Genomic DNA, 22,036 nt, shown 5'->3' with positions numbered 1-22,036 from the left:
CACACAGATTAAGACAAAATTCACAATACACTTCATAAACAGGGACATTGTCCACCAAAGGCACGCATTAAACATTTACACCATAATGTCCATTGCACGTTAAGTTACACGGCATGATGTCCATTATGTATTATGCCAAACACCACAATGTCTATTAAAAATTATGCTACATACAGTAATGGCTGCTTATCTACATGCTCATTGCCAAGGGTTCCATGCTCATTGCCAGAGGTTCCATGCTCATTGCCATGTGGGATTACATGCTCATTGCCAATGGGGAATACATGCTCGTGGTAAATGGGGGACAGCCGCCGCCAGGCAGAAGTGATAGCCACTGACAGTGGCAGAGCCTGGCTGTATTCCGAGCACTGCAGGCCCCAGCTATTTGAAATAATACCCATTTCACACCAGAAAATGCGTTCCCAGGTTGGCCCCTTTTACGCCAGCCTAGTCCCTGCATTTTCTGGTGTGAGGGGGAGAGAAAACCACCCCTCCCCCCCTTTAACCAGTTATCTCATTTAACCGGCTATATCTTCGGAACTAACTGATCCATTTACATGAGACAAGTATCATATTGAAGAACTTTTGAGTGGGCTTTGAATGATTTTGGTCCAGTGAAACTGGAACGTTTGGTTCCAGAGTAATCTGCCCTCAAAGAACATGAACAGCCATGAAATTACATTTCAAAAATAAAAAAAAATCGTTTTACCCGCAATATCTCTGGAACCGATTGACCGATATGGACCATCCTGATATCATATTGAAGGCCCAGCGATTTGGAATTGAATGACTTCAACCACAAGCTCATGTGATGCCAGGGGGGGAACTGGCAGCCGTCGGAACCGGGTGGGGGTCGGAATTGACGGGTCCCATATTATACTATGGGGAAAAAATGTTACAGCTTTGCCAGGCGATATCTCCGGTTCCCGGGGGGCTAGAGACATGGGGCTGGGCTCGTTGGAAAGCTCTGTTCCTCATCTACAAAATGAATGACAGGGGGGGCACGTGCCTAGGTGCCCCCCCCCCTGAATCCGCCACTGCCCAACATGACCCTTTCCAGGAGGGACACAATGCTCTGTTTCTGGACTTCCCTCTTAATTTATGATTACCATTGTAGATGTGTGCGAATCAATAAACTCACGGACACCTGTGCATCTTCAAACAGGTGCGTCTTTATTCCAGCTCCGGCTAACACTGACTGCCCGGCCAGTCGTGTGACCGGAAGTGATGATACAACCTGGGTACTACAAATACCAAGATGCATCAGATGCATCAACATCCCCCCTTTTAAACTGAGAGGACACAACATGCATGGTTATAACAATTTAGAATAACAATGAAGATAAAGATGAAAGAGAAAGACTATATAGCAAAGTCTTGGAATTTGGGATTGGGCTTGGACACCCGCCCGGACCTGGTGATGGTGTGCTGTGAGCCCATGGGATTGTCCTGGACAGTTTGGGAGGGCTCTGCCACTGGTAAGGTCTCTGGGATGGGATCGTCCAAATGATGTGAACCATCAGTAGCATTGGTTGCAGCAGTGGCAGTAATTGATGGACCCAGCTGTGCAGAGTCCTCTTCAGCTGTACTGAGCAGGTGCCGGCGGTTGTGCTCATACAAGGCATCATCAGACTGCACCACAAAACTACTGGGACGTTCTGCTGGACGCTGCACCACTGCTGTTCTATCGAAGCCTTGCTCAGTCTGTATGCAAACAGGTTGGCCTGGGGAAAGTGGTGGCAGGGGATGTGCAGATCTGTCGTAGGACGTCTTGGAGCCTGCTCTGCGTCTGTTTATGCCAACACTCACTTGGGATTCGACTCTGGGCCGCAGGAGCTGTTTTGCCATGGGGAGCACTGTGCGAGTGCGCAGTGCCAACAAACACTGTGCAGGGGAGGGTAACCCGTCTCTGGGTGTATTTCTCAGGTTCAGCAGGGCTAGGTATATGTCTGAGCCATCTCGTGCACACTTCTCCATCAAGTGCTTTGCTGAGCACACTGCTCGCTCCGCCAACCCATTGGATTGCGGATAGTGAGGACTACTGGTGATGTGCTGAAAGTCCCATGTGTTGGCAAACTCTTCGAACTCTCTGCTTTTGAATTGCATGGCATTATCAGTGATGAGCTGCTACGGAGTGCCATGTTCTGCAAAGTGCCTTTTTAGTTTTGATATTACCATCAGGCTTGTGGTGGTGGTGAGGTAGTTAATTTCAAACCAGTCTGAGTAAGAGTCCACAAGCACCATGTACTCCTTCCCCCTCCATTCAAACAGGTCAGCTGCCAGGATGGACCAAGGAAGGTCTGGGATGTTGTGGAGCAGCATGGGAAGGACTTCTACAGCCATGACCTCGAACTCGTCCTCAGGGCTGCCCAAGTCAGTGGAAGGCAGGAATGCCTTGGACAATCAGCAACGTAGATTTATTTACCTGGCTTATAAATAACGTCCAAATTGTACCTTTGGAACTTAAGCATCATGCTTTGTATGCGGGAAGAGGCAGAGTGTATAGGTTTCCTCAGGATGGTGATTAGGGGTTGATGATCTGTTTCAATCACGACAGGATGGCCATAGATGAAGTCATGGAAACGTGTGCAAGCAAAGACAAGTGCCAACAGTTCTTTTTCGATTTGTGCATATCTTGGTTCGTGAGGGCCCTGGATGCAAATGCCACCGGCTTGCAGAGTTGAAGGCATACAGCCCCGAGGCCACATTGTGACGCATCAGCAGCAAGGACAACAGGATCACACACGTTGAAGTACTGCAAAACTGGCGGTTGTGTGAGCATGGTCTTTAGTTGGTTGACAGCAGCTGTGTGTGTGTCCAACCAACACCACTTAGAGTCCTGTTGCAGTAGCTGCCGCAAAAGTGCAGTGGTAGTGCTGTAATGTGGCAGAAACTTGGATAGGTAGTTGGTCATCCCCAGGAAGCGCTGGAGTGCCAATTTGTCTGCTGGGAGGGGCATCTGCAGGACGGCAGAGACCTTGTTGGGGTCTGGCAGGACGCCCTTGTTGGTGAGGAGGTGGCCTACGTATGCCACCTCCGTGACTCTGAACCTGCATTTGTCAGGGTTGAGCTTGAGGTTGAGGGCGGGAGCCCGTTGGAGTACCTGGTGGAGGCATTGATCATGCTCCTCTGGTGCGGCCCCAGAGGAGGATGTTGTCAGCGATGATGTCACAGGGAGAGTCAGCGTACATTTGCTTCATGCATCGCTGGAAGACTTCGCTGCCCGTGGCGATGCCATAGGGCATGCGGAGGAAGACGTAGCGCCCAATAGGGGTCATGAAGGCAGTAAGCAAGGAAGAGGCTCTGTCCAGAGGGATCTGCCAAAACCCACACTTGGCATTCAGGGTGCTAAAGACGGTTGCACCTGGTATGTCGGCGATCACCTGCTCGATGGTGTGGAGTGGGTGGTAGGGGCATAAAAGTGCCTTGTTTAGGTGCACTGGGTCGATGCATAAGCGTACAGTCCCAGCTGCTACCATTGCAGACACCCATTGTGTTGCTTCTTTAATTGGTGCAATGACACCTAGCTGCGTCATTCTGTGTAGCTCTTGGATGATTTTGTCCTTCATTGCAATGGGGACTCTGCGGGGAGCACAAACAGTGGGGGCAATAGAGTCATCCAGCCTCATGTGATATGTGATGGGTAGTTTTCCTAGTGTGCTGTTATCAAATAGGTCTTGGAAATCTTTCATTTCTGGGACAGTCATTTGAATAGCGTGTACATCAGGCCCCAGTGGTTTTTCTGAGCCGACTTGTGCTGACACGCGGTATTTCATTCCCTACCATCCACTAGGGCATGGAGGGAGAATATAATAGTGTGCTGAGTGCAGCGAGGCACCGAGCCCAACGCATGGCGAGCACACGCAGGGCACTTTTTCAGTGTCCATGTCGACTAGTGTATGTCAACATTAGGGACAAAAAAAGCAAAAAGGTCAACCTTCCCATTGTTGACCTAATGCATGTGTCGACCTTTTGACCCTGACAATCTTAACCATGTTGACCTTTTCCAAGTGTCGACCTAAGCCCTGTTGAACTTCAGTGGTCGACCAAATGACCCATAAGCGTTTTGCCGGTGTGCTTACACTCTATGTGGGAGGTGTGCCTATACTCTATGGGGGGATGTGTGTCTATATTCTATTACACAGGTTCTCAAACTCGGTCCTCAGGACCCCACACATTGCATGTCTTTAAGGTCTCCTCACAGAATCACAAGTAAGATAATTAGCTCCACCTGTGGATCTTTTAAAATGTGTCAATGAGTAATGAGTGCACCTGTGCACCTGCCAGGTGACCTGGAAAATGTGAGCTGTGTGGGGTCCTGGGGACCGAGTTTGAGAACCCCTGCTCTATTGCATTTTATTATTTTTTAAGTTTAACCTTAACCCCTTATAAAAAAAGGAAATTTCATTAAATAAGCCATTCATTTAATATATATATATTCATTTAATATATATATAAAATATATATGAACAGAGAAAGAAGGAGCGCACAGCGTGAGCGAAAGTTTATGAAATATTTACTGTAACTCGGTAAAAGAAAGCTCACATACATAACAGAATAAATATAGCCGCGTGAAGTACTAGCAGGTCTCCTGACGAAGTCCAATGACGAAACGCGTTGGGGCGTTTCCATCTGATGCTAAGATCACTGGCCTTCCATCTGTTTCGTGCTGGTCTTATCTGCTGTTTCCCTCTGTGAAAGTCTGGTCCCCGCTGCTGCTACACCTGAGCCGGAGTGACCGCCGCTGCTGATACACGCTAGACAGTGCGACTGGAGTCCCCAGTGCCCGCCCCGCTACCTGTTGAGAGTACCGACGTTGCACTAAACATCGTGTTGGATCGACTGGTGTCCCCAGTGCCTGCACTGCGACGTGCTCTAGGAGCGGTGAATATGCTAGTACTTCACGCAGCTATATTTATTCTGTTATGTATATGAGCTTTCTTTTACCGAGTTACAGTAAATATTTCATTAACTTTCACTCACGCTGTGTGCTCCTACGGTACTTGTTTCCTAGCACGGCCACAACGATTTAGATCGTTGTGGTCGTAAGATAAAAAATCGGATCGATCGCATCGCATGCGATTTGGTCGCATGCGATGCGACCGATCCGACCGACCGATTTTTCACCCGATTTTTATTTTTTTTTCACCTGATTATTTTTAATTGCCCCCCCAAATGTTACTAAGTGGGCTAGACCCCACGATAGACGTCAACCCGAAGCGTGGCGAGCGCAGCGAGCCCGCGAGGGGCGGCGGTGCGCGTCCTCCGACCTTTTCATTCCCCTACTATCCACTAGGGCGTGGAGTGAGAATAGAATAGTGTGGCGAGCGCAGCGAGCCACCGAGCCCGAAGCGTGGCGAGCGCAGCGAGCCCCGCGAGGGGACGCGTATAACTTCACAGGTATACGCGTCCCCTCGCGGGGCTCGCTGCGCTCGCCACGCTTCGGGCTCGGTGGCTCGCTGCGCTCGCCACACTATTCTATTCTCACTCCACGCCCTAGTGGATAGTAGGGGAATGAAAAGGTCGTAGGACGCGCACCGCCGCCCCTCGCGGGCTCGCTGCGCTCGCCACGCTTCGGGTTGACGTCTATCGTGGGGTCATGGCGGGCACATAAAAAATGTGAAATGGGTCATATTGGCCCATTTCACCTTTTTTATCATTTTTCCCTATGTGAGATGGACTTAATCAAGTCCATCTCATCTTGTGCCATTATAATGGCACAAGACCGACAAGATCCTCCCGATTTCAATGTTAAAAGATTTTTTAACATTGAAGTCTATGGAAAAATCGGGTCAATCGGTCGGTCGCATCGCCGCCGATTTTAATTGGTCGCGACCGACCGATTGACCCGATTTCTGTCAATCAAAGGGAAAAAATTGTAAAAAATCGGCCACATCGTGAGGATCGTGTCCCTTAATTAAGAGCCACGATCACTCACGATTGTGGCCGTTCTAGGAAACAAGTACCGCTCCTTCTTTCTCTGTTCCTACATACTGCTATCTGGGGCCTGACTAGCCCATAGACATTGCGCAGAAATACCTGTTTGTATGTATATATATATATATATATATACACAGTCCCAAATTGACCGTCACTCTATTGTATAGGCAGCTGGAACTGGTGCTTATCCAATGAAGTTTACAGTATCCCAAACGGATGTCACTCAGCAAATAAAGCAGACAAAGAAGATAGTATCTTTATCTTTGGGCTAAAGATACTATCTTCTTTGTCTGCTTTATTTGCTGAGTGACATCCGTTTGGGATACTATATATATATATATATATATATATATATATATATATAAAATAACACTTTTATCACCACCCGACACCCAGGTGAATAAAATGACAATAAATTTACCAATTTTAGACGACTATTAAAAGGTGTGAAACTTGTCACCAAACATTTGAATACGAAGCCCATTGAAAATGACTGCGAAGTAAAAGATGTTTAAAAAACTGTCAACTTTTAAAAGACGGGGAAGAATTGAATAGCAAAATAATATCACGACATATAAATGTTGTGAAAAAAAGAACAGACCAACATTTGAATACCCCCCTTTGTGTCCATTCCTTTTTTGCTGTGATATGCAATTAATGTATTGATTTACTGGTATTCCTTTTGAAAATCAATAAACCGAGTTAAAAATAAAAATAAAAAAAACAATCCGGCCTCCTATCTCCCCTTCCAGCTGGCCAGTTTAGTCCTCTGAGGTCCTCTGTCTTTTGATGATGGGCTCATCATATTAATTCTTTCTATTTGATGTAGAGTCTTACATTTTGGTAACCAGCAGCTCTGTGGCCCCAGCTGATGTTCTTATAGGACGGGTGCTTTTGGGAGGGTTTTCCAGGTCGATCTGACAAATGAGAACCCTTTAAATTGTCCTTGCTCCTCAACTGTTATTGGTTGTTTACAGGTCCCTGCTGCCTCAGTTCTCTGTAGGTGGCTTACAGTGAAGCCTGAGTTGGGTAAGGATGGTGGCTCAGGGTTGTATCGAGGTAGGGCTTCCACCGCAATCCACGCGACTGGCTGGAAGAATGGATGGTGTCGTATGTTACCATTGACTCCGAGTCGTCTGGCGGGATCTTTCTGGAGGAGCGCTTCAATGATGTATATTACTGCAGTGCCAAGTTCTTGAAGTCTTGTAGGATGGTAATCAAGTCCTCTGGTGATCATTATGATACCAAATGAACACCAGTTGGCAATGGCATTGTACTCCTTGCTAGCACACACCTCCGGAGCAATGTAACCACGTGTCCCAGCATAGCCAGTTGCCCTTCGGTCTCCAAGGATGTTCTCGAGTGCGAGACCTAAGTCAGTGATCTGAATATGTGGCCTGATTCAGTCACCAGGATATTCACTGGTTTGAGGTCACGATGGATTATTCCCTTAGAATGGAGGAATTGTAGTCGACATACAAGCTCTGCCAAGTAGAAGGTGGCACTAGGGATGGTAAGGCGGACATTGCTCTTCAGGACCTGATGAAAATCTCCTCCACTTATGCATACTGCATTCCAAGTAGTAGATGTTCCTCGGTCTGCTGAGCAAAGTGGCCATGGATAAGGAAGGCCCTTCCTTGTATCAGTTCTAGCGCTCTACTTTCCACAAACACTCCTTCTTCTTTGCCCCTGGCTAGCAGCGGTTTCCTCTTTATGACTTTCACCGGCACCAGCTGACAGATAGACACATCTGCTGCCAGCAAGACCTTACCAAACCCGCCACAGGCTAACTGATGGAAAAACATCAGTCCCTGGAAGGTGTCGCTGGGGCAGAATGATGCAGCACTGCTGGTTCCCCTTCTTTCTTCATCTTCTTATGTCCAGTCTTCTCATCTGAGCTGGATGAGAATCTCATACACTCTTTCTCATCAGTGGACTTAGAAGAGATCCAATTGCGCCATCTTGTATGTTTTTCCTCTTCTCCTCGATTGCGACCATGGGGTGTTGCTCCTCAGAGGAGTCAGAAATTATTATTATCTACCTGCCATGACCGACGTTGCTCTTCTCCTTCTTCGTGGAGATCTTCTCTTCTGAACTTGATATTACTCTTCTTCTTTTCTTCTCCTCCTTCAAAAAGATCTTCCCTTCTGATCTGGATATCCTCATCCTTCTTCTCCTCTTCTCCTCTTCTCCTTCACGGAGATCTTCTCCTCTCCCGAACAGGATGATACATTCATTCTTTTTCTCCTCTTCTTTTCCTTCACAGAGATCTTCTCCTCTCCCGCACTGGATGTCCTCAACCTTCTTTTCCTCTCCTTCACTTACCTAGTTGTCTCTTACGCCTCAGCTTAGCTGGAAATTCACTAACTCTCCTTTCTTCGCTGCTTCCAACTGTCGCTCTGCCACCAGTGTAAACAACCTGGTTGCCCTGGCAATGGCTGCAGCTTTGAAAAAGTGGCATGCGGAAGTCAGTGGCAGTTTCCAGACCATATCCCAATGCTAATACATGGTGTATGCTTGCTGTGTCTCTGTGCATGTGACATTAATTGGTAGTCATGTGTGAAACTAATATGAGCAAACAATTGGATAATGCTGCGCTCGGCTTCTTTGTGGTTGTGTTTCAATAACAATCAACAGTGCGGTGTAATGGCTAAAACAAGGTTTGCTTAATAAAACAATACACAATTGTGCAGGGGGTACAGTTTGTGTACAATTAAACTGGATACAAGGTTTACTTAATGAATAATACACAATCGTGCACCAATGATTCAATGCAGAGGGTACAATTCGGTTGCACAATTTTGATTGGGTGCAGTTAAATTAGATACAATTAGCATACAATATAATTGACAATCGTAATAAGAGAAGTGAGAGATCTTATCTCTACTTCAGTGTCAGTGGTTCAATGGTGATGTGGTCACTTATTGCAATTGTACAATGGTACGGGGAGTGGGGATTTTGGAATGGGGTAAACTACAGTCCGGCTGGTTATTGGATTTGTGGTGGTGTCCAACACACCTGGTCTGACCGTGGTGTCCCGCTGGTCTGGACCTGCTTTTTACAGTTTCTGCAGTTAACGGGTATGGGGTCCCAGTGTTGTCGCGCAGTGGTGCGGCATTCCTGAGGAGAAGGGGCCGGGTGTCGGGGAGCCCAGTGCTGGTGGAGAGGCATTCCTGAGAAGGAGGGGTTGGATGTCAGGGTGCCCGGTGTCTGTGTCCGGTGGTGGGGTGCTTTGCGGGAATACGGAGGTGGGGGTTGCTGGAGAGGGTGGCAGTGATGGCGTTTCTGGACCTGCCGTGTGTCAGCATCACGGCGCAGGCCACCGGGGTTTGCCCTGTTGACTGCGCTGTTCGCTGCTGCGGGGGACTTGGCTGGTCTAGCGGTCAGCCTGTGTGTATCTATCAGTTCTGTTTGTTTTTATTGAAGTACATGAAGTTTGTTAAGAAATAAGTGTAGGACATCACCCAAGGTATACCAGCACTATCCTGGGGCTAAATCCAAGTCAATGTATTCTGATGAAATAGCCATGCTCCAGTTTTTTTTAAAGCGGCAATCATTTACACTGCAAAGCCAGTTTGATTTATGAAGTGTAAATGATTGCCACTTTTTTTTTTTTTTTTTTTTTTAAAGGGAGATTTCTTTCCAAATCTCTCACTTTCTGATTCTCTCATCCTATTACATTTCCCCCTATTATCTTTGTTACGTATTGAACAAGTTATATATCCGTGGGTTGCATGCACCGGTGCTTAGTTAGGTTTTCTGAGTTTTGGGGTTTATTTATTAAGCATTGTTTTCATGGCAGAAATGTTAAAGGGCAATGGTATTTCCTAGGTAGAAATAGCTAATAAAAGGCATTGCTCTCTTAATGATTGGGAAAAGCCCAACGCACTGAGCAATTTTAGCCCATCTGGTTTTCCTGGGGGTGGACGACTTTCAACAGCAGGAAGATATGGAAAGGCATCCATCCCATTGCTTGCCTGCTGGTAATACAGCAGATGAGCAGTGGTGGAAGGCAATGCACCAGCGCTCACTGCTCATCACTCCCCTGTAGCAGTTTAAACTGCAAAATTTAGCTGCTTTCGGCTCAAAACCGCCCAGTATGTATAGGCATTTAGGATCATATAATGCTTAGCTCTGGTCACCTGGCCCGACCAATTGATTTTCCTGTAGGGCAGCCTTATCCTGTATGTAACGCCTTCCTGTCCTTGTACTTACCAGTGCTTAAATACATGACCTAGGCCAGGGGCGTAACTAGAACTTTGTGGGCCCCATAGCAACATTTTGAGAGAGAGAGAGAGGGAAAAAGGGATGGGTGCAATCAGGAGAGAGAATGTCAGGGAGGAAGAGAGCTGAAAAAGAGTGTCAGGAGGAGAGAGAATGAAAGAGGGAGTTAGGGAGAGAAAAGGGGGTGTCAGGGAAAGAGAATGAGAGTGTCAGGAAAAGAGAGAGAGTGAGAGAGAGAAGGTGTCAGGGCGAGAAAGGAGGAGAGAACGTGAGAGAGGGGGTGTCAGGGAAAGAGAGAGAGAAGGTGTCAGGGAAAGAGAGAATGAGAGAGAGGGGAGGGGGGTGGTGTCAGGTGGAGAAATGGATGAGACAGATAGTGAGAGACCATGCCAGGTAGAGAGAGAAAGGGAGCAGAGAAAAAAAGAGAGGCTGTTAGAGAGAGGGGGGAAAGAGAGTGGAGATGGGCAAACTAGAGGACCAAGATGGGAAATGGGGGGTGAGAGAGAGAGAGTATGGTGAGTAAGAGAAGGGGAGTGAGATAAGGAGTTTGAAAGGGTGACAGGCAGGCATCACTTTTTACCACTCCTAATTCCCTTCCATTGTAATGCTGGTCGCCTGCTCCCCTTCCCCCCTTCCTGGTAAACTGCTCTCCACCCCAGCGCTGGTCTCCTGCCCACAGGGCTGCGGTCTCTGACCCCCTCGCTCATACAGCCACTGCCACCAGTGTTTTAATTTACCTGTTTGCGCCGTTCCCCTGCACCCAGCTGTGCCCGACTCCCGTTAGCGCCGCTGGTCCCCTGCTCCTGGCCACGCCAGTCTCCGCTCCTGACCTCCAGGCGCTTGTCCCCTGCTCCCGGCTGCACCGGTTATTATTATTATTATAATTTTATTTATAAGGCGCCACAAGTGTTTCGCAGCGCCGTACAAAGGAACAATACAGGGAGACAAAGCTTGGCATAACATTGAATAAATAACAAAAATACAGTACAAATAAAGAGGGCCACAGTTCTATACACATTACAGCTTGGATATAAGTAGTGAGGACTCAATCAACATACAACTAGAGGCTTGATGCCAATGATGGAGATGAGTATGCAGACAAAGATGGTCACTGAGTGTTGGAGTATAGGAGAGCTGTGAGTGAAATGTGAAGAGAAGTGGGCTTTGACAACAGGAGGGAAGAGGGCCCTACTCGGAGGAGCTTACAATCTATTAGGAAGGGGAGACAGACAGATTACAAGAGGTGCAAGCAAGTGGGTGGTGGTTAGATAGCAGGATGTAAACAGGCAAGGGGTCGGAGAACCAGCTGGTTTATGCAGTGGAAGGGTACGCTTTGATGAATAGTTGAGTTTTCAGTGCCCGTTTGAAGCTTTGCAAGGTCGGGGAGAGTCTAATGGAGCGAGGGAGTGTGTTCCACTGAAGGGGTGCAGCATGGGCAAAGTCCTGTACTCTAGCATGGGAAGCAGTGATCAGGGTGGAGGAGAGACGACAGTCGTCAGCCGACCGTAGAGGGCGGGAGGGTGTATGAATGGAGATGAAGTTAGAGATATATGGAGAAATGGAATTAGAGATGGCCCTGTATGTGAGTGTGAGGTGTTTGAAGAGGATTCTGTAGGGGAATGGAAGCCAGTGCAGATTTTGTTGAAGGGGAGTGGCAGAATTAGAGCGGCAGGAGAGGAAGATAAGCCTGGCTGCAGCATTGAGGACAGATTGGAGAGGAGCCAGTTGGGATTGAGCGAGGCCGGTTCCCATGCTCCCGGCTGCGCCAGTCTCCCGCTCCGCCTGACACTGATCTTCTGCACACAACCCCTTGCTTCTACCACTGCAGGTCACTTGCTGCCGTAACTGTTCTTTTGCACCTGTTGGCGCTGGTCAGATCCCCTGCTTCCGCCAGCAGTGTTCCCCTGCTCCTGGACACGTCAGTGCCTGTCCTGCTCCCCTAATCGCTCGGGCTCTTTCTTCCTACAGCTAGTGGTCATTATTTAACTATAGAGGGTACAGGGGATTGCCTTGGGGCCCCCCAAGCCTCAGAGCTCCATAGCAGCTGCATCCCCAGCACCCTCTATAGTTACGCCACTGACCTAGGTAAACAGTGGTGTTAGACACAGACTTTCCTTATATAAGAAAGTTTAACACTAATAATATAAAAAAATGTGATCATATAGCCCACTGCAGTCTACCACAGTGCTAATTATATTCTCTTATACCTGACCAGCATGTCTCCTTTTTAAAGCTATAGAGCAAACCAGTTGCCTTTGTGAGCTGGTGCTAAGATGAAATGATTCCTGGATTGTGTTCCACAGATGTTGCTGTCTGATTTGCTGCATTCTTATGTTACATTGCTCTTTATTTCAGATTTGATTTGCAACCCTGTTCTGGCCACTTTCCCAAGACTCATGGAGCAGACTGATGTCATAGATGCTCTGAGGGTATGTCATTCAAACACAGAGTATATAGCTTAATATGAAGTGAAACACTACATGTTTAATAGAAGTGTTTTAGTCTTCTACTATAGAAATATGCACTGTGAATATTGAGTTCTTAGAAGAAATTGTTGAATTAAAATATATTTTCAAATATCTATCTGGTGTCTGGACAGCGCTTCTAAAAATTCTTGATGGTTTTTCTCAATATTTCAAAACTCCCATTCAAATAAATGGGTGGCCACTGATTGGGTCAAGATAACCTGCCTGATTAGTGATGGGATCATCATACTAAACAACAACAAAAAAAGTGGGCGGAACTCCAGGGCTTTTAGTCAGTGAAACAAAAGATATTTAAACTTCTCTACATATCAGGGTAAGGCAGTCCCCTTTTTCAGTACACACGTGTGTATACTTGAAAATAAGGAAGCAATGGCCACACCGATTCCATGCCTGTATTTTGTGTTCTGTATATCTTAAGGAGAGTAAAACTTTAAATCTATTATATAAATGTGACAACCATCATCATTACCTTAAATCTTGAACCATATTTACTGTATATCTATCTGAGATGCGCAGTAGGCAGCCTAACTTCTTCTGTGCACCATTACATTACATACCTCCCAACTGTTCCAAGTTTTTGGGGCTGTCCCGCTATCTCACATGTGGGCAGCAGTGTCTCACAGTCAGCAGTGTCCTGTGGTGGTGGGGCAATTGGAAGTCTAACTGTCCCTCGCTGCTCTGCTCAATGCAATGGCCATGACCCCATAGTGATGGAAACAGGGTGTGGCTTGCAGTGAGAACATCCTGATGAAGCCACACCCCCTTCAGCTGAGGCCATTCCCCCCCCCCCCCCCCCCCCCCAACAATTTTGGGAGGTATACCATTATAGTACTGCTCTTGAATATTATTATTACCCCTGATCTGTCTGTCCAAGCAAGGTGCATGCAACTGTAAATCAGGCCCTGTGTGTACTGTGTACTGGGCTCCTCCTCCGTGCACCAATTCCTCTGTCTTCCTCACTAAAAGTGTGCATCTTAGGTAAATAAAACAAATGTGAGCCAGAAAACTACTTTGCTAGATTATGCAGAGCAATCTGATGTATGACTTTTGTTTATCTGTGAGCGAATGAGTCTGATGTGCTACAATGCAGCGGGTGCTGCTTCATCTGTGACTTCATAAGTGTTTAAAACTAAATCCTATGCAGTTAAAATAGCAGCCTAGTGTCTCTAGGACATGTTTGCTGCATCTGCGTGGCAAATAAGACTGTTTAGAGATTGTACACTAAAGGTCCATACACACACAACGATGTGTCACATCGTTAACTACCATCGTTAATTTTCACCCTTGAAGTGAAAATGAAAGACCTCAGCATTGCAGTGATCGCTGGTGCACGATGGATGACAAACGACCACAAACGATGCAGGTCCTTTTTTTATTGAAAAAACAAACATTGTTAACGACCATAGCCAAATTGACCTGCATGCATGGACGATGGCTATGGTCTATAACGACCCACGGGTACGCGCATCGTTTGTAGTCGTCCATCATTCACAGCATAAACACTAGACCATGTTGAAAGATTCACCTCCTGAACGACCCTGAACGAAGTCCTTCTGGGTTGTTTAGGAGGTGATTTATAATGGGGTCGTTCATCATCATTAAGGCATCATGTAGTGTCTGTATGGGCCTTCTCAGAGTTGCTCAGTGGGCATGTATTGAGTGTATGCGGACACAACTGTCAGCATATTTTATTTTTAAATTCTGGTTTGTTTTTTTGTAAAGGCTATGTCCACAAACATTTACTCATTCATGTGCAGTGACTAGCCCTAGCCATCACCTCCCAATGCCTAAACTCCCCCCCTAGTTCCTAGCCCTAACTCTTCTCTTCCATAGCTGAACCGCACTTCTTAGCCCTAACCCTCCCTTTCCCACAGCATTACCTTAACTCCGTCTTGTGTCTACCCCAACCCCCTTTTCCTGAAGTTTAACCTCCCTTTAGTGCCTAGTCCTAACCCTCCGCCTAGTTTTTACCCTTTTTTCTTGAGCCGACATGTGCCGACAGGCGGTATGTCATGCCCTACCATCCACTAGGGGGTGGTGGGAGAATAAAATAGTGTGCCGAGCATAGCGAGGCAGCGTGCCCGAAGCATGGTGAGCGCAGCGGTGCTAAGTTTCAGTGTCCATGTCGACTGTGTCGACATTCGGGACAAAAAAAGTGAAGGTACTTGTTTCCTAGCACGGCGCCCACCGCAAACCGTACTTAGTGGTGTGCAATGCGATATTCCCATTAAATTAACAGGAGTGCTTGTAAAATGAAATATCCCATAGCATTGCATGCAAACAAATGGGGACGTGGAATACATATAAAGTAATCCGTGTCCCCTTGCGTGGGCTCGCTGCGCTCGCCACGCTTCGGGCTCGGTAGCTCTCTGCGCTCGCCACACTATCTAAAATCAACTCCGACGTGGATAATGGGGGTATGAAAAGGTCGGAGGAGGCGTACCGCCACCCCTCACGGGCTCGCTTTGCTCGCCACGCTTCGGGTTGGCATTGATAGTGGGGGTGGCGTTGACAATGGGTGCCGAAGTAATGCTTGTTGACCTAATGACACTATCGGCCTAACCTGTGTCGACCTTCCTGCATGGCGAACTAGTGGTGTCGACCTAATGCTTGTCGACCTAGTTGCTGTCTGTCCAATGATTTGTACCCATATCGGGAACGCCGCAGCATAAGATTACAGTGTCTTTCTTGGCTTTTATTCACCTGATTTTGTTATTTTTCCATTGCAACAGATAATATGTCATTATGTTTATCATTTGATGGTATGTTGTACTCTGCCATACAAGACTGAACTAATTAGCATGATAGGCATGTTAAGTACCTTATAAAATTTGAAGCATTTAATATTAAGGGTATTAAACGATCCCTCTCATTTTTATATCACTTGTGTAATGCTTTTAATTTGTTACTGACTTTAGGTTCTCATGTATAGTACATTGTAAAAATAGGGCCTGATTCTAAGGTGGGAGTAAATCAAAAGAGCACAAATGCTGTAGCTATGCACCTGGGTAGTAATACCATACTGTACTGCAGATGGGACAGATGCAACAGGTGGAGAGAGATTTAGAAATGGGAGAGAGGTGTCCAAATGCAAATAATATTTTCACTTTAAAAATAAATCTGCTCCGTGTTGCATGCAAAAGCAGCCAGTATTTATTCTGCATGGAACAAAATACATAAATCCCTAAATAAACATAAATTTAACTGTATTTTTAGTAGTTGGTTTTTAGGGGTTTTAATGTATCACAAATGTAATGTACAGACACAAGCATTGTTAAAATACTAGAGACATTATATAGCAGCAATTTTTTTGGGAAATGCCTTTAAATGATTACCCATGAGAGAGCACATATATATATATATATATATTACCACAGAACATACATGGTACTTTAGCTGTGCAAACTGTAGGTTGCTCTTCCGCATCATGGAGCCTCTTATTGAGCAGTGTGTGCTACTGGGAGCCACCGTAATGTAACATGTGTCCTATGTCGCCATTGTCCAGTGCTATGTAGTATACTGGTGCTCCATAAATGTAACAATGTAAATGGTAACAATGTATCAATGTAAATCAGGGCTGGGCAATTACGGCCCTCCAGATGTTGATGAACTACACATCCCAGCATGCCTTGCATCAGTTTCAGCATGGCCACATAGCAAAACTAATGCAAAGCATCCTGGGATGTGTAGTTCATCAACATCTGGAGGGCCGCAATTGCCCAGCCCTGATGTAAATGGTAACAATGTATCAATGTAAATGGTAACAATGGCATATAAATCCTTTACATTTTATTTTCTGTGCTTTCAGAGTGGATGGGCAGAAAAAGAGAACTCTTTAAAGAGGTCAGAAAAGGTAATTAAATAATGTTATTTCTGAAGATCTGATGTCCACTAACAATTAGTCCTCTATTCATTCATTACTACACATGTATGGAGCCAGAAGTGACCATTTCCAGTCAGATCACGTGATCTAATACTAATACTGTATATATTTTCTGTATATCACATAAATCTGTTTATGCTAATCGTCATTTGATTCAAACTCTCAAAGCACCCAAACGAAGAGCACGCATTTCCGATAACCTTTTACATTAGCACCCCCAAAATTATTCTTTGTATACCCTTTACTACCCAAACAGCCATCAGGTCACATGGAGGTTCCATGTTTTTCATTTCATGGACTGAATGGTTCGCTGTGTCTGCACATAATTCATGTTTTGTCATTAATGAAAAAAACTATATACAGTATCCTAAATATAATATTGTAATTAATTGGTCATTACAGTTATTCCTTAGCAAACTAACTGTAGTGTTATTCATAATCTAAAATACAAGTCAATGTTTACTTTTTTTTGTATTATTTGTTTATTGAATTTTTTGAAAATATATAAAATACAACATTTGGCAATGTAGACAGCAAATCCGAAAACATGGAACAAATGTGGTTTGTTACTTTTTTATTTGCCAGGGACTAATCCAGTAAGTCTCTAAACACAAGTAATGCTGGGCATTCACGCTACAATTAGTTTGCTGATCTGCCCGATATCGGCAAATCGGGCAAATAATTGCAGTGTGTGTGTGTGTGTGTGTGTGTGTGTGTGGTTGACCATACAGAAAATATTGATCAGTTGGGCATATCCGTCCAACGCAATATTTTCTAAAGCTGTGCACACACGGTGCAATATCGCTGGCAATATGGTCGCTGAGCAACCATATTGCCAGTGGTTTGTGCTGCAGCAATAAATCACCGGGTACGCGCTCCTGTGTTCAGCCTCCTAATGGTCGCTGGTCGCAAGAGCTTGCTCCTACGATCAGCTGTTCCCTCTGCTGCTCCCCTGGCATAGTCTCCTGTTCATTAGCGACCAGCTCTGGTCGCTGATGAAAACTGGACACTGAGCAATATATTGCACCATGTGTACACAGCTTAAGCCTTCAGTCAGCCGCATAGGTCAGTTCCGGGAGCGTAAGTTTGCCCCAGTGTCCCAGAGGCAAGATAAATATTGACACCCACACACCGCCTTATATAATATATGCTTTAATCTGATATTTAGGAATATCTGATATCTCATAATTTGCACAAGAACAGCACTGCACATGTGCACATGCATTCCTACAATGTTCTTTGTAGTGTCACTGCAGACCTCAGGTGAGTGATAGTCTGCAGTCGTTTGGGGTCATGGAGATGGACAGCGTTTCCTGGGCATGCTGGAGCCAGTGGCTGTGGCTTTGGATACAGCATCATTGGGCCCACCTGTGTGGGTTTAGCAGATATCCTCAGTAACATGGGTAAATAGATGTCTCATGTTCACAAAAAGGATCCAGTGCTGCATATTTGGATGTAGTGAGCGGATCCGAGTAGCCTTCAATGAGTGTCTGTAACTAAGAATGCCTTTTGTGTTTTTTAAATGTTTAATTTATTTATTTATTGACAGTTTCTTATATAGCGCACACATATTCTGCAGCGCTTTACAGAGAATATTCGAACATTCACATCAGTCCCTGCCCCAGTGGAGCTTACAATCTATATTCCCTACCACATATACACGCACACAGACATTCTAGGTTTAATGTTGTTTGGAGCCAATTAACCTACCAGTATATTTTTGGATTGTGGGAGGAAACCGAAGTACCTGGGGAAAACCCACGCAAGTGCAGGGAGAATATACAAACTCCGCACAGTTAGAGCCATGGTGGGAATTGAACCCATGACCTCAGCGCTGTGAGGCAGAAATGCTAACCATTACACCATCCGTACTGTTTTAGCACAAAGACATAGTTGCTTCTAAATTACTTCCCGCTATCTCTATCTTCATAAACAAAATTATATGAGCTGTCCTGGAGCTGTCCTGGAGCAGGGGGATTTTTTCCCCCATGTGTGCGGTTAGTCCTCTGAATAAGTGACGTCATGATGCTCTGGGCGTCTGTGTAGGCCACAAGGTGCCACTCCAGTACATAATTACTGTAAAATGTGGGGGATGCGGTGGGATTTAGCCACATGGTTTTCGCGCAGGGAAAGTCTCTGGTTATCAATTATACAGCCTTTTCCTTGTGTAGTAAACCCCGGGCAAACACCTGCTTACTCATCAATACTAGGTAAGATGCAGAATAAATGCGTAAACTCTGCTTATTGGTCACTGCGGATACGTGGTTAATTGGATTCCCTCCATACTATACATATATTTCAGTGTCCTCCTGTTTTGTCAGTATGAACTTTATTTGGAACTATATTTACTATGGTGATATTTTTAGAGATCTGTGTCGCAAACATTGGGGCTAATACTGGTTAATAAATGATCCATCAAGCATTATGCCGATGTTGCTGTACTGCGCAGGACCCATTCTGCACATGCACAGGACCAGTCCTGCGATTGCATTGCATATCAGCAAACTCTTCGGCCTGATTGACAGGTAAAGCCATTCACTGGGGACAGCCGGCTTTCCCAAAAACGGGGTGTGTCAACCCTATTTTCTGGGAGTGGCCAGGCCAAGAACTGAGCCGCTTGACCTAGTTTCCTTGGCTTCTGAGTAAGGTTAGACTTACTAAAGGTTGTCTTTGCAGAGAAGCATTGCGTGTGATGGTTGTGATGTTCCTCTAAACTGCAAAAGCATCACTGTTCCATCACAAATGCAGGCTGGGGTGGTATGCACCTCCTCCTGCATTTGCATTGCTTAAAGATCGCATATGATCAGCTGCTGCATGTAGCTTATCTTATGAGATCCTAACTGAATCAGGCCCATTGTGCAGTTTTATTTGTGGTACAGATTTACCTTACCATTACCACTTATTTACATACCAAACCTTGCATTTCCTCTACAGCGAGATACAGAGTTCATAAAAAATGCATTCATCCAAGTGTATCATGACACTGCTTACGCTCTTCTGGAATCAACATTCATGCAGGCACCTAGATGGGCAGAAGAAGAGACGGAAGCTGCTCGCTGGAAAGCAATTTCTGATTTCCTAAAGCACAACCGGGAGAAAGGAGGAGGAGCCTGCCACTTCCTGCTGTCCCCTGATGGCCTTCACAAGCCATTTGACATATCAGAAATAACATACGACTTTCCTGATGCAGCGAGGACATCTGTTACCATAATATGACAATAGCAACATAAGAATAATCAATCTGAAATGAATATGTTCCTAAATGTTACTGATATTGTTTATTTATTCATCTGAATCACATTAGAACTGATTATTTATACATGAAATGTGTTTTTTCTCGAATATTTTTTATGCATTTGTTGATTAATGCTGATAGTATTACTATAATGTATTGTTGTTTTGTAATTTCTTATAAAAAGTTTATTAAATTACAAATAAACTTATCTTTGTAATTTACTAGTTTGTTAAAAGCACATTCTGTAGTCCTCATAGTGAAGAAATGGGGCAATGAAAAATAATAATGTTGGTATAACATAAATGGATTCCTGAACTATATCGTACAGTGTGGTTATAATGTAGCAATCAAAACTCTTACAACTCACCCACTTATATACATTCAGGCAGTTCTTAAAGTGGTGGTGGAATGCACAGGTAACTGTAGAGTTGACGCTTGTGTCGACTTGGGAGTCAAAGTTGGTATGGCCCTTTAAGGACCAGTAGCAAACTCTGTTGGGGGATGCTGGAGTGCTCTATTCTCTTCCCTTGGGAGCTGGAGATGGTAAACAGCGAGGAAGGTAACCTGGCAGGTGGAGAGTACCAGGGAGCTTTAATAGCAGCAGGAGACAGCAGCAGCAGAATGCACAGGTGAACCACAGGGATTCTGGAGCCTTGGACGCTGACGACTGGTTGAACACAGGGATCAGACAAGTTGTTCAAGGTGGGGAGGATGGGCCTGAGGCCTCAACTATATCCCCCCTGCTGGCCTGTGATTGGCTGCAAGTCACCGCACCAATCAATTCCAGGAAGTACCTGTGCACACCTTGATCACATGGATCAGTGCGCAGGTCAGAGTATCAAGGTCAAAGGAAAACTATTGGCAGACAGAGTCATGTGATCACGGGTGTCATGGCGGCGCCCATGCGGCGTGGGACGCTGACCAGAATCCAGGGTAATGCCACCCAGATCTTGCCATGGAGAATACCCAGGGACAGTGCAGGACAGGGACCTGCGCCACAGGACACACCAGCGAGTGGGTAAGGAACGCGGGCGTGGTCGCAGATGCGAACGCGCACTGCGATTTCTGACATGCTCCACAGTGCAAAACTACACAACACCTAAAATAAATGGATCAGTACACACCATAGGCACGCAGGAAAGATTTAGGGCATGGCTTTGTGGGACAGGGGATTATGCACACCATAATGCCCATTACATATTATTTCATTTAAGTGCCGCTTACCTACATGCTTATTGCTATGGTTTACTTGCTCGATGGCAGGGTTACATGCTCTTTGCCAGGGGTTTCTTGCGCTATGCCAGGGGTTTCTTGCGCTATGCCAGGGGTTTCATGCTCTTTGACAGGAGTTACATGCTCAGTGCCAGGGGTTACATGCTCGGTGCCAGTGGTTACATGCACGGTGCCAGTGGTTACATGTTTGGTGCTAGAAGTTACATGCACAGTGCCAGGGGGAAGTTACTGTGTGTACTGCACTGTGCCATAAAGGAGACAACCAGATAAAGCGATGGGAAACCCAGCTGTCTCAGATAAGGTCCATCCATCTAATTGCCAGGCCTCGAGCTCCAATTGGCTCACAAGTTGCGAGCCAGCGCGTCATTTGAAATAGCCGTGCGGACTTGCGAGCTAATTGGACCTCGGGGCCCAGCAGCCAATCAGGCAGCGGTGGCTCCTGATTGGCTACTGGACCACGAGCTCCGAATGGCTCATGAGTCGTGATCTGGCATGTAATTTGAAATAGCCGTGCCGCGAATGGATGGACCTGCTCTGAGACAGCTGGGTTTCCCACTGCTCTACCAGGTTGTTTCCTTTAGTGATGCATGCAGGGACAGACAACAGGGTAAGGTGAGCGGACGGAGGGGGAACGGTTCTACCTCCAAAATGTCGGAACCCAGTGGCCTTGCTATCTGGTGGTTTCACATACAGGGTGGGATGTACTGTACTAATGGGAAAATGCAGATCTTCAAAAACTAGATGTGACCACATTTCCCATGTCTACAGAGCTTGCACCTGATAAGCAACTTCAACCAGATCAAAAGGCTAATAACTAGACCAAGAACCTGGATATTGCTCAATACTCATATTTGTCTATCTTCCTGGAGCTGTCTGAAGGCTCCTGAAAATCGTGTGGCACTCCTGCTTCCTGGATCATTAGGCAAGTATGCCAGAGCTGTCCTCACCCTGCTATTCACGGCACTCAGCAAGTGTTGGACTGGGAAGCAGATAATCTTGGCATTGTACAGTGAGGGGTGTGGCAATGATGACACA

The 22,036-nt window shown here is 45.9% G+C and overlaps 1 protein-coding gene across 1 annotated transcript in view; it reads left to right on the top strand.

Moving 5' to 3' along the window:
• Positions 1-20,077, top strand: part of LOC146062520 (nephrocystin-1-like) — a 35,907-nt gene extending 15,830 nt beyond the window's left edge. The window contains exons 2-4 of the mRNA XM_083174634.1: positions 12,520-12,593; positions 16,459-16,503; positions 19,468-20,077. Coding sequence (XP_083030760.1) covers positions 12,520-12,593; positions 16,459-16,503; positions 19,468-19,749 — 401 coding nt within the window. The 3' untranslated portion in view covers positions 19,750-20,077. The remainder of the gene's footprint in view (positions 1-12,519; positions 12,594-16,458; positions 16,504-19,467) is intronic.
• The last annotated feature ends 1,959 nt before the right edge of the window (positions 20,078-22,036 follow it).

This window comes from Crinia signifera, chromosome 3 (genome assembly GCF_055691185.1).
Source record: "Crinia signifera chromosome 3, ASM5569118v1, whole genome shotgun sequence".
In the NCBI taxonomy this organism is placed as follows: Eukaryota; Metazoa; Chordata; class Amphibia; order Anura; family Myobatrachidae; genus Crinia; species Crinia signifera.
This window is presented reverse-complemented; position numbering and strand designations above follow the sequence as displayed.